This window comes from Capra hircus, chromosome 10 (genome assembly GCF_001704415.2).
Source record: "Capra hircus breed San Clemente chromosome 10, ASM170441v1, whole genome shotgun sequence".
Taxonomy (NCBI): domain Eukaryota; kingdom Metazoa; phylum Chordata; class Mammalia; order Artiodactyla; family Bovidae; genus Capra; species Capra hircus.
The window spans coordinates 31,112,011-31,128,519 of NC_030817.1; the positions used below are offsets into that span (position 1 = coordinate 31,112,011).

General features: G+C 41.8%; 1 protein-coding gene across 1 annotated transcript in view; it reads left to right on the forward strand.

Annotated features, from left to right (window-relative positions):
* RTN1 (reticulon 1) overlaps positions 299–16,509 on the forward strand; it is a 252,724-nt gene continuing 236,513 nt past the window's right edge. Inside the window, exon 1 of the mRNA XM_018054088.1 lies at positions 299–749. Coding sequence (XP_017909577.1) covers positions 509–749 — 241 coding nt within the window. The 5' untranslated portion in view covers positions 299–508. The remainder of the gene's footprint in view (positions 750–16,509) is intronic.

Sequence of the window (16,509 nt, forward strand, 5' to 3'; positions counted from 1 at the left end):
TGGGCAGCTTGCCTAATCAGTCACGTTTCAGCTAGGGGCTGCTTCTACCTGCTCATCCTCTGGTTCCTCCCCACCTGAGAGGAAGATTCAAGTGGATTTGGCACAGCTCCTAAATCGAGGCCTGCCATTAGCAGGCCGGGGGCTGACGTGTGCAAAGGAAGACTCGGACCGAGCAGGCCTTTTTCACCTGCGTAATAACAGGCTTGGGAGTAGAGAGGCGGCCGCGGCGGCGGCGCCAGGAGGAGGAGGAGGAGCGCGGGCAGAGGCCGCCGCGGGGCCGGGAGGAAGAGGGGGAGGAGGAGGAGGAGCTGAAGCGCCGAGAGCGGTAGGCAGCAGCTCGGCCGGAGTTGCAGCGGCGGCGGCGGCGGCGGCGGCGGCGCTCACACCGCAGCCTCCCCAAGCCCCGAGTCCCGGCGGGGGCAGCAGCAGCGAGCGCCCGCCCGCCCACCCAGTCACTGCACCTCGGCCCCGCCAAGCCGCTGTTGCCGCGCCCGGGGAACTGCCAGCCATGGCCGCGCCGCCGGATCCCCGAGACGAGCTGCTGCCGCTGGCCGGCCCCGGGTCCCAGTGGTTCGGGGACCGGGGGGAGGGGGAGGACGAAGCGGTGACGCCGAAAGGAGCCAAGCCCGAGACGCTGGCGGGGGAGCCGGGACCCGGGCCGGGCGCCGGGGTCGCCGAAGCTGCGCCGCGGGAACTGGGCTCGGGCCCCGCCCGGCCGCCGCCCGTTGCCATGGAAACTGCATCCACAGGTAAGGCGGGCGGCGCCGCTGCCCCGCAAATGGCGTCTGGGACTCGGGTCCCCTAGCCGGCCCCCTTCTCTTCAACTCACCTATGCACCTACTTTGCGTTCTCTATCTTCAGGACCAACCTTAATCCGTCCCCGCCCCCACTCCCTTCGCCACAGGCGCCTGTAAATATTAAATGACTGGTAGGAACAGAAATTTTATTTTAGTTTCCAAAGGCTCAGAAGAAAACAAATACTATTGATCCTTTTATTTCGTTATGGTTATTTTTCTGGCTTTCAAAGTTGTCCTCAGAGACAAACCGCAGCATCCTAGCTGCTGGCGCGCCTGTGTACAAGTTTCTTCCTTGGGACTGGGGGCTGTAGGGCCCGCTTGGCCAGTTGGGACGATTTGGTCGGGGGGCGTGTTTGCTTGCAGGGCTCGCTCCCGCGACAGGGGAAGCTGACGACAAAGCGACCGGCAGGCCCACTGCCCCTAGACCCGGCTCGATCTAGGGCAGAGATGTGACTTTAACTCTCCCTTTCCTTAACCTCCGAGAGTCGCCACACCCTACTTCCTCCCATTTCCCTTCCCCTCCTCTAGCTCACCGCACACTAAACTGAAACGCCGAGGTATGTTTAATTCCGGAGGGACTGCGAAGCCAGAAGGTTGGGAGCTGTGCCGGTCCCCCGCCCAGAATCCTTCATTTTCAGCTCCCCAATGCTCCCACCTCGAAGGGAGCTTTGGAACTTGGAACCCTAATTTAGAGCGGCCGCTGGCTGCGGTGCTAGAGATTGTTGAGTCGCGGTGGGTGTAGCTAGGAGGCACAGTTTGCCAGCAGTCTGAACCAGCGAGGGCGTTAGGAAATTGCCCTGGGTTTGTCCTCCCTCCACCTGACTTCACCTTCTGAACTGGATCCCAGCGGATACCTGAGATCTTGAAGCATCCTGCCTAAAGGATGCCTGAAACGAGCTTTGGGGTGGGACTGCCGGCTCGGGGAACTCCGTGTTTCCAAGGAGCGGGGAGGGGAGGGTGCTGTGTTGTGTAGTTCTCCGAGAAAGCTTTGCCGGGTGGAATGAGAGTTGTGTAGTTTTGGAGATGTAGCTCTTGAAGGCCGGGTGCTAGGGAATCCTGGGGGAACGGAATGGGGGCGGGACTGGCATTCTCGTTCTTGGCAGCTGATTTAGGGGAACCCTTTTCTTAAGCCACTGCCTCTCTTAAGGGTCACATGGAGTGCTTTAGGTAGTCTTGATTATGCCCTAGTATAAAAGATTTGAGCTGAGGAAAGGAGATTTAGGGAATGTTTTGAATAAAACATTCTGAAGGGAAAAGAAAAAGACCATATACAAACAAGAAAAAAGACAGACTCAAAAGCAGAAAACCCCGTTTGTCCAGTATTAGTTATTATATGGGGGAAGGGAGGATTTCCAACTAAGATCTCAACTTAATCTAAATGAAAACAAAACTTTATAATTGCAAAAGAAGATGGCAAACCTAATAGAAAAAGGAAGGTACTTTTTTGGTTGATTTACCATCAGCATTCTTCGTTGAGAGTAGCTCCTAGTACAGAACCTTTATCCACCGTCATCAAAATAAATCATTTATAAACATTGCCCACCTCTCATTGGTGTGATCAGGGTCAGGTGAACTAAGGAGGGGAAGCTTAGCTTCCTCTCAATAACATACTATCCACTAAAATAGTTGATCTATATAAAATGCTTTTAACAATTGTGACAAAGTAGGCATTTGCAATTTTTAACATTATTACTATTATTATAGAAATAATTTGTTAAATATATTAGGGATTTCCTATCCTAGGCAACAAATATATTAGTAAAATTAAACATAATGCTGAGTTTGGGTGGGAAAAGAATGAAGGGAGGGGGACAAAGCATAAGTTTGCAATTTATACAGAAAATTTAAAGTTTATTTATTGCTGCTTGAAGGAATTTGTCATATATTTATTGATTATTTAGTGTTTTCAGTTTGCATTCAGTATTCAGTATGGGCTGTTATAAGAGGCCTAGATGCCAGAAATCATATCTAAATAAATTACTAGATCTTGAAAAAAAATTAAATAAAATCTGGGCCAGCTTCCTTATCTGTTATTTTAACAGTTCTATTGCAATAAGTAAAGTTAGCAGGTGTATCCTCAACTTAATCAGGGACAAAATCCAGAGGAAGCCTATTAAGCTCATAATTTTACTTTTTTAAAAGAATGATGCTCTTTGGGACTCAAATCAAACTAAGAAGTAACTTAGAGGTTGAGTGTGATACACTGTACACAAATTATGTTTCTTTTTCAAATGGAATTCTAAAATGTAAGGCAGATATTGATGTTTTAAAACTTTTTTTTCCCCTGAAAAACACCACTAATCATGCCATCTGAACAGAAATTCTGTGATTCATTTTTATACATTGATGGTAATTAAAGTTTTTGAAGAAACATTTCTAAAAATATTTCTCTGTGATGTCCTGGAGTGAATATATGTTTAAATATCATTAGCATTGCACGATAAAACTCCATCAGTACTGTATTTCCAGGTATTCTCATTGCTTCTGTCTCTTTAGTGGGATGAAAATGTTCTCAACAAAAAGTAACACTTTATTCTAAGGCTACAATTTTTAATGTCTAAAATTGATAATGGGCATATGATATGTCTGTTGCCAAGGGAACATTTAATGCACCATGTGTAGGCTACAACATGTTAGGTTGTTAATCATGAATCAGTGCCATCATCTAGTAACATTATACAAAGGGTGTTAAGAGCAACTGTTTTGTTTTTTCATGATCAGTTATTTTATTCCTGAAAACTATTCAAAAGGAGCATACAAAAACACAAGGATAGAAGAATGGCCCTTTGTTTAAAGGAAGAATTTAAAATAGAACATTTGAACAAAATGCAATGGTAAGATGTTAATTCACTGGCCACTTTAGAAATTAACTCATTGACTGATTCATGCATGGAAGGCAAAATGAATAAGAGAATTGAGAATGGCCTGGAGAAATCAGCCCAGTGTGATGATTTGCTTTAGTGATATTGACCTATAGATAATTTACCTTAAATTTCTAGATGATTGCTGAGTTAGGGGTGACAGGGAGAGAGAAAGAAGGGAGGAAGAGGGACAGAGAAAGAGAAATTTTCCTAATTTACTTGGACCACAGTACTCATAATTTTCAAATGCTGAATATGATACTCCATTGGAAAAACTATTCTTAATCTATCATGATTTAAATACCTTTCAGAAATGTTTATATATGCTGTGTTTATTCTGTTTAATATCATAAATTGTACCACATATATTACCAATCATATTTTAAAATCCACATAGAGGCTAGATTGACGCTTTTCTTGTGAATATGTTTGATAGATGTGTAAGTATTTTTTATTTGGAGTCATTTCCAGCAATCCTCTTCAGAAGGTATAGATTTTAATCTTCCGTTTTCTTTCATCTTTTAAGAAAACTGCAATTCTGTTGAAATGGGAAGAAACACTACACTTACTTTTGCAGTATTTTACAGAACCTTTAAGAAAATAAGAGTTTCTAATGCAATTTATTTCTCTGGGCATAGACTCTGAATATAATCAATGACATTTCTGGCAGTAACTACTGTGCATATCTTTCATATTGGGAATTCAAATTGGTTAAATTAAAATGTAGAAACACATATGCTAAAAATACATTGATAAATAAACTTTATCAAAGCTTTCAGCATAACTTCCTCTTCATGAACTCACTGTTCCAGAAACCCCATCCTTATCATTGTCCACAAATACAGCATAAACCTTCCTGCTCGCATCTCTTTTTTTAGGCTGTTCATCTACTTCTGACTTTGAGGATTTGGAAAAGAGTAGATTATTTTGTTCACTATACTGTCTATCTTGCATAGCCTGGATTATGGGAAGTGTTTATTATCTATAAAATGAGAGACCATTGTGATTCAACTCAATTTAGTAAACATTTCCTGAATGCCTCCTTTGTGTAAGGATCTGTATGGAACACAAGTTGTGGTTTCCTAGAATGTGTGCATCTTTCTGTTTCACATTAGTATTTAGTTAAATGTTTTGTTTTGTTTTTTTCATCTTCCTTATTCCCAAGTCACTGCTGGAAGCTTGTTTAGAAGGGTATTATAACAATCTAACCACATTGGCACACAGGCGTGAGTTACTTTTCTGAGGTCAACACTGAATAAATAAATACAAGCATAGGTTGCCGAAAGTGCACAGCTGGGGGAAAATAAAATCCATCAACCTACCTATCTAGCTAATCCTATCTTTATGGAAATAGCTGGCTGAATAGTACTCAGATCCTTGTATTAGTTAGTTGTGCTTTTATTTTAAAGTTAAAGGAAATTATTTCAGTGGTGACTAAGGAAGATTTGGAAAAGGCGCTATAAAATATAGACAGCAGTGAAAATGAAAGACCTATTTCAAGAGACTAATATATCACATAGGAATGCTCTCTGTGAAAGAACATAGTCGAAAGATGTAAGACAACCGATTTTTATTTGTTTAAGTAATATTTGGGGCAAAAAGAACAACGAGAAGAACATGAACTGGAGAGGCTCACTGCTTGGGGAAGATGTTCTTGTGAGAGTAATGAAAAAAGGAGAGGGAAGAGTTTCTCAATTCATATTTAACCTATGTTATTTAAAATGGATAGTGATCATTTTGAACTGTATACAAATATTGAACAACTATGTTATGTAACAGGAACCAACATAGTGTTGTAGGTCAGTTATACTTTGAAAATAAACAAACCCATAGAAAAAGAGATCAGATTTGCAGTTGTCAGAGGCTTGGTGGGTGGAGGGAGAACTGGACGAAGGCACTCAAAAGTACACACTTCCAGATGAGAAAACTAAGTACTCAGGATATAATGTTCAACATGACAGGTATAATTAACAGTGCTGTATGTTATATACAAAAGTTGTTAAGAGAGTTGATCCTTTAATCTTGTGTCTGTATGAGATAATGGAAGTTCACTATAAGTTATTGTGGTGATCATTTAAAAATAAATAATTAAACTGGGTGTGAGTGAGTGAAAGTCACTCAGCCGTGTCTGACTCTTTGTGACCCCATGGACTATACATTCCATGAAATTGTCTAGACCAGAATACTGGAGTGGGTAGCCTTTCTCTTCTCCAGGGAATCTTCCCAACCCAGGGATCGAACCCAGGTCTCCCACATTACGGGCGTATTCTTTACCAGCTGAGTCACAGGGGAAACCCATTAAAGTGGGTTGTAATTCTTAAGTTGGACAATAGAAAACATACAGAAAGACCAGAAGCCCAGGATAAGTGAATAGCAAGTAAAATCCTGTACCACTACTCTGATAAGCTTGGCTCTTCCGAGCTGACTACTTTGCATGTGGTATAGAATGAGTGCAGTGAGCAGTTTTAATGTCATTCTAGTGTCTCTTGAGAATAAGACTAATTATAGAAAAGCTGAAGAGGGGAATGATTTTAAAAAATGAGAAAATGATAGATATTAAAAACTTACTAAGCCAATATATTTGTTGCTGAGTGCTTGTAGATCTAAGAATGCATTAGTATGCCAAATATTTTTATAAACCCTTAGAAAATAATAAACGTGCCAATTGCCAGCAATTTCCATTGATTCACTAAAAAAATGATGCCTATAAAACATTATTCCTATTTTTCATATTCTGAATCACCAACATATGCACAGCATGTACTATGCCCAGGAACTTTAGAAGTACCCAGCTTACTTTAGAGAAGAAGGCAATGGCACCCCACTCCAGTACTCTTGCCTGGCAAATCCCATGGATGGAGGAGCCTGGAAGGCTGCAGTGCATGGGGTCTCGAAGAGTCAGACATGACTGAGTGACTCCACTTTCACTTTTCACTTTCCTGCATTGGAGAAGGAAATGACAACCCACTCCTGTGTTCTTGCCTGGAGAATCCCAGGGATGGGGGAGCCTCTTGGGCTGCTGTCACAAGGGGTCACACAGAGTCAGACACCACTGAAGCGACTTAGTAGCAGCAGCAGCTTACTTAAAAAGCACACTGTTTATCAAAAAACAAACAACCCAATTAAAAAAATGGGCAGAAGACCTCAATAGACATTTCTCCAAAGAAGACATACAGATGACCAGCAAACACATGATAAGGTGCTCAACATCACTAATTATTAGAGAGATACAAATCAAAACCACAATGTGGTATCATCTCACCCCCATCGAAATGGCCATTAAACAATCCACAAACAGTAAATGCTAAAGAGGGAGTAGAGAAAGGAGAACACTTTTGCACTGTTAATAGGAATGTAAACTGATACAGCCACTAAGGAGAACAGTGTGGTGGTTCCTTAAAAAATTAAAAATAGAACTTACCATATGACCTAGCAATCACACTACTAGGCATATACCCAGAGAAAACTAATTAAAAAAGACACATGCATCCCAACGTTTATTGCAGCATTATTTACAATAGCCAGGACATGGAAGCAACCTAAATGTCTATCAACTGAGGAATGGATAAAGAAGATATGGCATATATGTACAATGGAATATTCAGTTCAGTTCAGTCACTCAGTTGTGTCCAACTCTGCAACCCCATGAACTGCAGCATGCCAGGCCTCCCTGTCCATCACCAACTCCCGGAGTTCATCCAACTCATGTCCATCGAGTCGGTGATGCCATCCAGCCATCTCATCCTCTGTCGTCTTTACAGCATCAAACCTTGCTTCTATCACCAGTCACATCCACAACTGGGTATTGTTTTTGCTTTGGCTCCATCCCTTCATTCTTTCTGGAGTTATTTCTCCACTGATCTCCAGTAGCATACTGGGCACCTACTGACCTGGGGAGTTCCTCTTTCAATATCCTATCATTTTGCCTTTTCATACTGTTCATGGGGTTCTCAAGGCAAGAATACTGAAGTGGTTTGCCATTCCCTTCTCCAGTGGACCACAGTCTGTCAGTCAGTATTACTCAGCCACAAAAAATGATTAAATGATTAAAATTGGATCATTTGTAGATACCTGGATGTAGAGACTGTCTTACAGAGTGAAGTAAGTCAGAAAGAGAAAAAACAAATGTCATATATTAATGCATATATATGGAATCTAGAAAAATGGTATAGATGGTCTTACCTGCAAAACAGAAATAGAGACACAGAGGTAGAGGACAAACATGGACACCAAGAGGGAAAAGGAGGGGAGTGGGATGAACTGAGAGGTTAGGATTGACATATGTACACTATTGATGCTATATATAAAAGAGATAACTAATGAGAACCTACTGTATAGCTCAGAGAACTCTATTCAGTGCTCTGTAATGACCTAAATGGAAAGGAAATCCAAAAAAGAGGGATATGTGTATACGTATAGCTGATTCACTTTGCTGTACAGTAGAAACTAACACACCATTGTAAAACAACTATACTCCAGTAAAAATTAATTGAAAAGAAAGAAAGCATGCTGTTTAAATTTGCAAGTGGCACAAAGTTTCAAAAGATTGTTGATATGGTAGAGAATATCACTGCTATTTAAAAATCTTGATTTTCATGTTAACCCAAAAGTGGATTCTTTTTACTAAAATAATTTTCTACTCTAATTTTAAAAATTCCTTTTTGGAATAGGAAGCGTATGCATGTGATATTATATTTTAACTGAGTGAAGTAAGACAGAAAAGGAGAAATAGTGTATGGCATCCCTTACATGTGAAATCTAAAAAGAAGTGATATGAATGAACTTACAAGACAGAGACTCACAGAGAATGGACTTATGGTTGCTGAGGGAGTGGGGAAGGATGGGGAAAGGAATAGTTAGGGAGTTTGGGATGGACATGTACATACTGCTGTATTTAAAATGGATAACCAGCAAGTACTGTATAGAACATGGAACTCTGCTCAATGTCATGTGGAAGCCTGGATAGGAGGGGCGTTGGGGGGAGAATGGATACATGTATATGTTGGCTGAATCCCTTTGCTGTTCACTTGAAACTATCACAACATAGTTTGTTAATTGTCTCTACTCCAATACAAAATAAAAAGGTTTTAAAAAAATAAAATTTAAAAGGTAGAAAAGGGTATACAGAGAAAAGGAAGTCTTCTTCACATTCAGTCTTTCAACCAGCCTTTGTTCCTCTTCAGCAGCAACCATTTTTATCAAATTCAGCAAGGGAGCACTGTTTAATTCATTCATTATCACACTATTATTGATTGAACTTCCGCTATATTCCAGGCATCATTCTAAGCACTAAGTATATGGTACAGAAAGGGAAAAATGAAAGTCTATTTCCAGTAAATTATATATCTTTGTGTGTGTGTGTGTGTGTGTGTGTGTGTGTGTGTGTGTGTGTGTGTAAAAGGAAAGGAGAGAAGAGGGAAGGGAAACAGAGAACAAAAAATATATGTCAAGGTATGGTAAGTCCTGTGTGTGTGTGTATGCGCACGCACGCTCAGTCAGTTGTGTCCAACTCTTTGCCACTCCATGGACTGGAGCTTGCTAAGCTTCTCTGTCCATGGACTTTTCCAGGCAAGAATACTGGAGTGGGTTGCCATTCCCTTCTCCAGTGGATCTTCCCAACCCAGAGGTTGAACCCTGGTCTCCCGCATTGCAGGCAGATTCTTTACCATCTGAGCCAGTGATGTAGAGGGAGAATTAAATAAGGTGGAAGTGAAGTTAGCAGATGCATTCAAGCCAATGAGATTACTGATTGATCTTGGAATCTGGGGAGGAGGAATGAGGACAGAAGACGATGAAGCACAGAGAAAAGATGATATGAGCAGTGTGTTATTTGATATGGAGATTAAGGAGGGGGTACAGTTATTGAGGAGATTGGAAGACTGGAATGGAGTAGAGGACAAGGTCATCAGAAATCTGAGGTCCAGAAGAATGGCAGGCTGGGAGTGGAATGATCACCTACGTGATTACTGAGATTGCAAAGAACCATGGCAGAGATTGTAGAGTACAGTGAACCAGTGCTGTTGTGTTTAGGAAAGAACATAGTGTCTTGGGCTTCAAAGTTACAGAATTATAGAGACAAGGGAAGAAGAGTAGCCTGTAAAATCATAAATATAAATTTCTGACTATGGGTTCTGCAAATTCTGTTTAATTTGTTCCGAGTGTATGAGATGCAACTTAAAATAGTTCATTGTGAAGGATGGGAACTTTGAGGACTGTAATTAACTAAATATGAGCTAGTGGTATGGTGAAATTACTAAAATGTCTTATGTAATTTTAGGTAATATTAATAGAAAGTCTTGGGTACACATTATATGAGGTAGCAGTTCTGGATTCTATTCTAGGCAGGCCAAATATGTAGTGTTATACTGAGTGACGGGTGCCATGGTTTATAGAAACTGTATTATGGCAAGAGAAAGGTGACTAAATTGGTGTGGCTTCTGGGGAAAAAAACTGCTGTTTGAGAAATGATTGAAAAAATTAAGAATTTTTAGCCCGAATAAAAGAATGAAAGGAGATATGAGTGTTAAATTCAAATACTAGAAGAAATCTTATGAAGCAAATAAAGACTTGACTGAGGTGATACGACCTAGCAGAATTGGGACTAGCAGGTAAATCAGAGAAACACATTTCAACTTAATGAAGGAGAAAGTTCTGATAATTAGAATTGCTCAGAAAAAGAGATGGATTACCTCTCAGTTACTGATATTTAAGAACAAATGAGATTGCTGTTTACTGGAGGAGACTTAGAATGGAAAGTGTTACACCAAGATCTTTATTCCTTCATAAGAGAAAGCAATACCCCTGACCTTACCTGTGATTGTTAAAGAAGGCATATTGCTTAAGAGTGAATAGCATACAAATGAAATCAGAAACAGTGCTTATTACAAAAACCACAGCTAACTTCAAATTGACTTCCTAAAAAATGTACTCTCCATGGAAGGCCACTCTGTGTGGCCTTTATAGGGAATCTAGAAAAATGGTACTGATAAACCTATTTGTAAGGCAGGAATGGAGACACAGACATAGAGAACCGACTTGTGGACGCAGTAGGGGAAGGAGAGGGTGTGACAAATTGAGAGAGTGGTATTGCCATACATGCACTGCTGCTGCTACGTCACTGCAGTCGTGTCCAACTCTGTGTGACCCCATAGACGGCAGCCCACCAGGCTCCCTCGTCCCTGGGATTCTCCAGGCAAGAGTACTGGAGTGGGTTGCCATTTCCTTCTCCAATGCATGAAAGTGAAAAGGGAAAGGGAAGTCGCCCAGTCATGTCCGACTCTTAGCGACCCCATGGACTGCAGCCAACCAGGCTCCTCCATCCGTAGGATTTTCCAGGCAAGAGTACTGGAGTAGGGTGCCATTGCCTTCTCTACCATGTATAAATAAGATAGCTGGTGAAAAGCTGCTCTGTAACACAGGAAGCTCAGCTTGGTGTTCTGTGATGACCTAGAGGAATGGGATGAAGGGGTGGAAGGTAAACTCAAGAGGGAGGGGAAACATGTATACTCATGGCTGATTCATGTTGTCATACAGTAGAAACTAACACAGCATTGTAAAGCAATTATCCTCCAATTTAAAAAAGAATTCTATAAAAAAATTCTTCTTTAATTCTCCGTTGTTGAGACAAGCTCCATAATGTAACATACTTACTTCTTGAAAACTACACAGTTTTATATAATTAAGAGTTATTACCTTAAATGCAAAACATGCTATCTGCAAGCATGTTTTATTCTTTTTTACCGAACTATACTTTTCATTTTTTACTACAGACTCGAATTCCATAAATATTTAATATATTCTAAAATGTTTGGGGAATTCATTAACTAATGTCTTATCGTAAAAAGCATCATATGATTCTGTCCTTAGTCCTCTGTCTCCCTACTGTACATTTATGCCAGATTATTCACTGTAAAACCATGTTTGCTAAGCTGCCTAATGATTTACATTTTTAGCTGGAACAGTTCTGCATTCTAACTTCCATGTCCAATCCCCAAGTGAAATTTTTAACTTATCTACTACATGAGATAAAACCAGCTATAGAACAAATTCTCGCTTCCTGAATATGGGGAATTTGTTGAATATCTCACATTCTTAAAAGTAGCTAGAATTTTGTTTTATGCATAGCAAGTCTTCATTTTTTTATAAACAAGTCTTGGGCAACAGAAAATGTGTATTCAAATGGTTGCTGATCTAGTTGTCATGCCTAAGAGTAAACAGCAATGTCCTATCTCCCTTTTGGCATGGATTGTTCAATGAATCCCGAAAAATCAGTGCTTCTTAAAATGTGGTTTGTAGACTTCCTGCTTTCAAAATAACACGAAGTGATTCACAGACTTCACCTCGGGGAAACAAGCCTGCCAAATGCGTGTCAAAACTTTAAGAAACACTGATACATTGACTCTCCCCTCCTCCTGACTTACTGGCTCAGCATTTTGCTAGGAGCTGTGGGGAATGGAGGAACATGAGCTATGTCCTCTCTATTCCTCCCAGCTTACTATCTAGATGGGAAATGTGACTAATCCACACGAAACAAAGGTAAACAACTCAAGCGAGAGTCAAGTCTGGTCCTTGGATGGATGCTACAAGCTATAAGCGCTGCAGGAATTTCATAATTTTATGAGTTACAGGGGACCTGGTGTCTTGAAAGAGGTAGAGTGTACCATATGCCTGAAGGATGGATAGAATAGAAATAAGCAGAAGTGGCAGAAAGGCAGCTTTAGGTGAGGAGAGAGACATGGGTGGTGACATAGAGGTGAGCAATGACTAGGGTATCTTAACCTGTCTGTTTGGGTGCGAGGAGACAGATTCTGGAGGGGAGATCTTATTCAGGACTTCGGACTCCTTTTATATGGATTCTGGGGCATTTGAAGGTTTATATTTGGGTGAAGTAACACATTCAGCCTTCTGCATCCTTTGGTTTCAGAAGGGCCGACTGTACTATACCATATTATATAAGAGACTTGAGCATCCATGGATATTGATATCTGCACAGGGTCCTGGAACCAATTCCCAGTGAATACTGAGGAATGACTGTAGAAAGCTATGTTAGGAAGATTAAATGTTATGCATAGATGATGAACTCAGTGGGGGTGATCTAAAACCTGCACTTTTGCTGAAAGAAGGTTGACCAACAACATCAGTTTCGGAGCCTCGAATAAATAACCATGAGAATAAAGAGGAAGGTACCTGGAAAGAAAGAGGAGGAAAGTTGAGCACTTCATCAGAATATTTAACAGGACTTTGTGACTGACAGGACAAGGAGGATGAAGGGAGGAATGAATCAACTCTAAGGTTCTGTGCCTATGGCTGGGAGAATGACGGTGCTAAAGAGGGGTGGGAGGGGGAACTGGTCAGAGAGATGAGGATAATACATTCATTTTTGCCATATGGGGCTCAAAATGAAGAAAAGCCATTTGAATGGAAGTCTGCACTTGGCAATGTATATTAAGGAATGGATTTTGGAGATGATAACAGGATTGTAGATACAGGTTTAGAAAACGGGAAGAGAAGCCATAGAATAATTTTGTTTTTTGAAAGAGATTGTGTAGTATGAGGGCTTCCCTGGTCGTTCAGCTGGTAAAGATCCCCTCTGCAATGCAGGAGACCTGGGTTTGATTCCTAGTCAAGAAGATTCCCTGGAGAAGGAAATGGCAACCCACTCCAGGGTCCTCACCTGGACAGTCCCATGGGACAGAGAAGCCTGGTGGGCTACAGTCCATGGGGTTGCAAAGAGGCGAACATGCCTGAGCGACTAAAGAACAAAGGGCTAGGAAGAGAACCTGTGCTCCTTGTCTCATACTAGCTGAGTGGCATTAAGGCTGCCTCAGCCTCAGATTCTGTGTGTGTGCTCCTAGGTCTTGTAGAGTGCTTGGCAATCAGGTGGTAATTACCCTCATTATCATGGTATCAAAGAAGCCGAGATGGATGGTTCAGAACAAGCCTTGACTGAGAAGAACCATTTGCCTTGGCTCTGGCCTCTACTGTCGTGTCAGTGTGGGCAAACCTGCTTTATGTCTCACTTTATATAAAGTGGACTTGATACCATTGTCCTGGCTACCTTGTGGTTGTGAAGATAAAATGAGGTAACCTGAGGAAGTACATGCAAATTGCAAATTACTGTACATCTGAGGGGCTTCCCAGGTGGCGCTAGTTAAAGAACCCATCTGCCAATGCAGGAGGCATAGAGATGCCGATTTGATCCCTGGGTCAGGAAGATCCCCTGGAGGAGGAAATGGCAACCCACTCCAGTATTCTTGCCTGGAGAATCCCATGGACGGAGGAGCCTGGCAGGCTACAGCCCATAGGGTCGCGAAGAGTTGGACACGACTGAGTGACTCAGCGCACAGGCATACAGCTGTAAGGAAATACTAACAGGGAGCCTGATCAGTGCTGTCAGATGCAGGAGAGCAGTCTAGGAGAATAAAGACTGAGAAAAAATCCTGTCACCTCAGCCCTAGGTGTTTCAATAGAAAATACCGCTGCACGTAGCTGAACCTCAGCCAAGTCTCAGTGGGGAATGGCAGGAGAGCGAGGAAGAACGGTGCTGGCCAGAAGCAGGTTCTGGCATCCACATTGGAAAACATTTCGGCTACAGAGAGAGCACTTGGAGTGGCGGCCCACCCCATTCTTCACGTCCGAAAGAGTGAACTGTGCCTCGAGCAGGGCTGAGACGTGCTCCCAGGGGCTAGCTGAGTGGAGGGTAGGAAGCCAGGTCTATTCTGAATCTCCGGCTCAGCGGAAGGGTAGTGAATGCAGGGAGCTACCCCAGGTATGCCTGGGGGCCTGGAAGGTTGCTTCTCTCACAGAGAGCCTATCACAGTGAAAGCCAGCCCCTGCACCTCACCCTTACCTCAGCCCCTGATGTTAAATTAATCAGCCCTGTGGCCAAGTGAAGGTACTTGCAGGCTAATCTTACAGCTCTATAGGTTTAAAAGTCTTCCATAAATAGATGAACACTTCTGGAAAGATAGAGTAGACAGTTTTTCCTTATCCCTCTTGCAAAGTACAGCCAAAAACTCTGGACATTATATATGTAGGAAAGATATAAAAAGACTCTGTAGTGAAAGTAGCATTCTTGTAAGACATTAAGCTAGATGAAAACCTATCTGTACTAGAGCAAGAGAGAGAAGCTGGGTAAGGGGGATGGTAGCTAAAACTTGCAATGATAGAACTTGAGAATGCAGAGGACCCTCAGCTAAAATAAACACTTAAAAAGTGGAAATTTGACAGGGATAATTATAAAATCTTGTAGTAGGATTCTTTAACTATATGAATAGGAGGGTCATGGTGAAATTGCAACATATAAATAAAAAATAGAGGAGCTTTATTTAACCATAAGTTAACTCTCAGTTAGTGGTGCAAGCCAGCTTCCCCCCAGGTGAAGAACTGTTAGTCTTGTTAACTCAAGGTTTACCCAGAGCCAGGAGCTGAGAGTTGACCATACCTGGGGCTGGGCAGAGTCCTGAATGTACTGAGAGCTCCGGAGCAGAGATGGTGGCAGACACCTGGACTCTGGTTGAAAGAACTGAGGATTTGCAGTCTGCACAAGAGAAGATAGGGTGGGTTACGATAGCTGTCTAAAAATACATAAAGAGCTGTCAAGTGGCATAGGGACTGGGTGTGTTCTATATGACTCTGGAAGATGGAGCTGTGGTCAACCAGAAGTTAAGTGTGAAAAATGAAAATAGCCTCGATTGCCTCATATGGTGGTGAATTTCCTATCCCTGGAGGTGTGTAAGCAAAGTTGGGCTGGTCATTTATATAACAGAGGAGGTATAATAGACAGTATACATTAGATTATTAATTTAATATCTTTTCAGAATCACAGATCCCTGTTGGAGAATCTGATAAAAACTTTGGAATCTCTGCTCAGGAAAAGTGCACTTACAAATACCATTTGGGGCACAAATTCTGGGATTTTCTGGAGACCTTTTATGGATGGAGGAATTAAATAACTTCCTACTCTTAAAAAATCAGTAGTTCCAGATACTCTCATGTAGATCACTGTTTATACAGCAGCAGTAGTTTCATGGTTTAATAAAATCTCATTTAATCATCGATTTATTCAACAAATATTTATTAAGCATTTACTATGTGTGTGTGTTTGGATACACATACACACAGAAAGTATGTAGCTGAATGAAAGTGAAAGTATTAGTTGCTCAGTTGTGTCCCACTCTTTGAGACCTTATGGACCAGAGCCCTCCAGGCTCCTCTGTCCATGGAATACTCCAGGCAAGAATACTGGAGTGGGTAGCCATTTCCTTCTCTAGCAGATCTTCTCAACCCAGGGATCAAACCCTGGTCTCCTGCTTTGCGGGCAGATTCTTTACCAGCTGAGCCACCAGGAAAGCCCATGTAGTTGAATAGTGATACCTATGTACGTACCCAGAATATAAAATTAATGCAATAATTACAGCACAGTCTATTATGAAGAGTCTAAATTAAGAAGTCTGCATTCCATAAACTCTGTTTTGTTAGTTTCAGAAATGTGCTGTAACGGAATTTGTGATTCTTAAAGGGTTACTGAGCCATGCTCTTTCCAACTGGGCCTGGTGAAGTTGGAGACAGTGTGGACTTGGAGACACCAAGCTGGATACCCATCTCAGCTCTTCCAATGGCTTATGATAGCTAGTCTCAACCTCTATGGGAAGGGCTAAGCAGTGGGTCTATATGATTCTACAGCATCCAGATAGTGATGTATCATTTGTCTGTTCATGGTTCCTATGTACATGGTACACATCTGTGTATACTTTAGTCATTACTAAAGGTTTTAGAACCAGCTGTTACTTTAGATAACATTCCTTGACTGATTATAGGAGATCCTTGGGGTTGGGGTGGAGAAAGGTGTG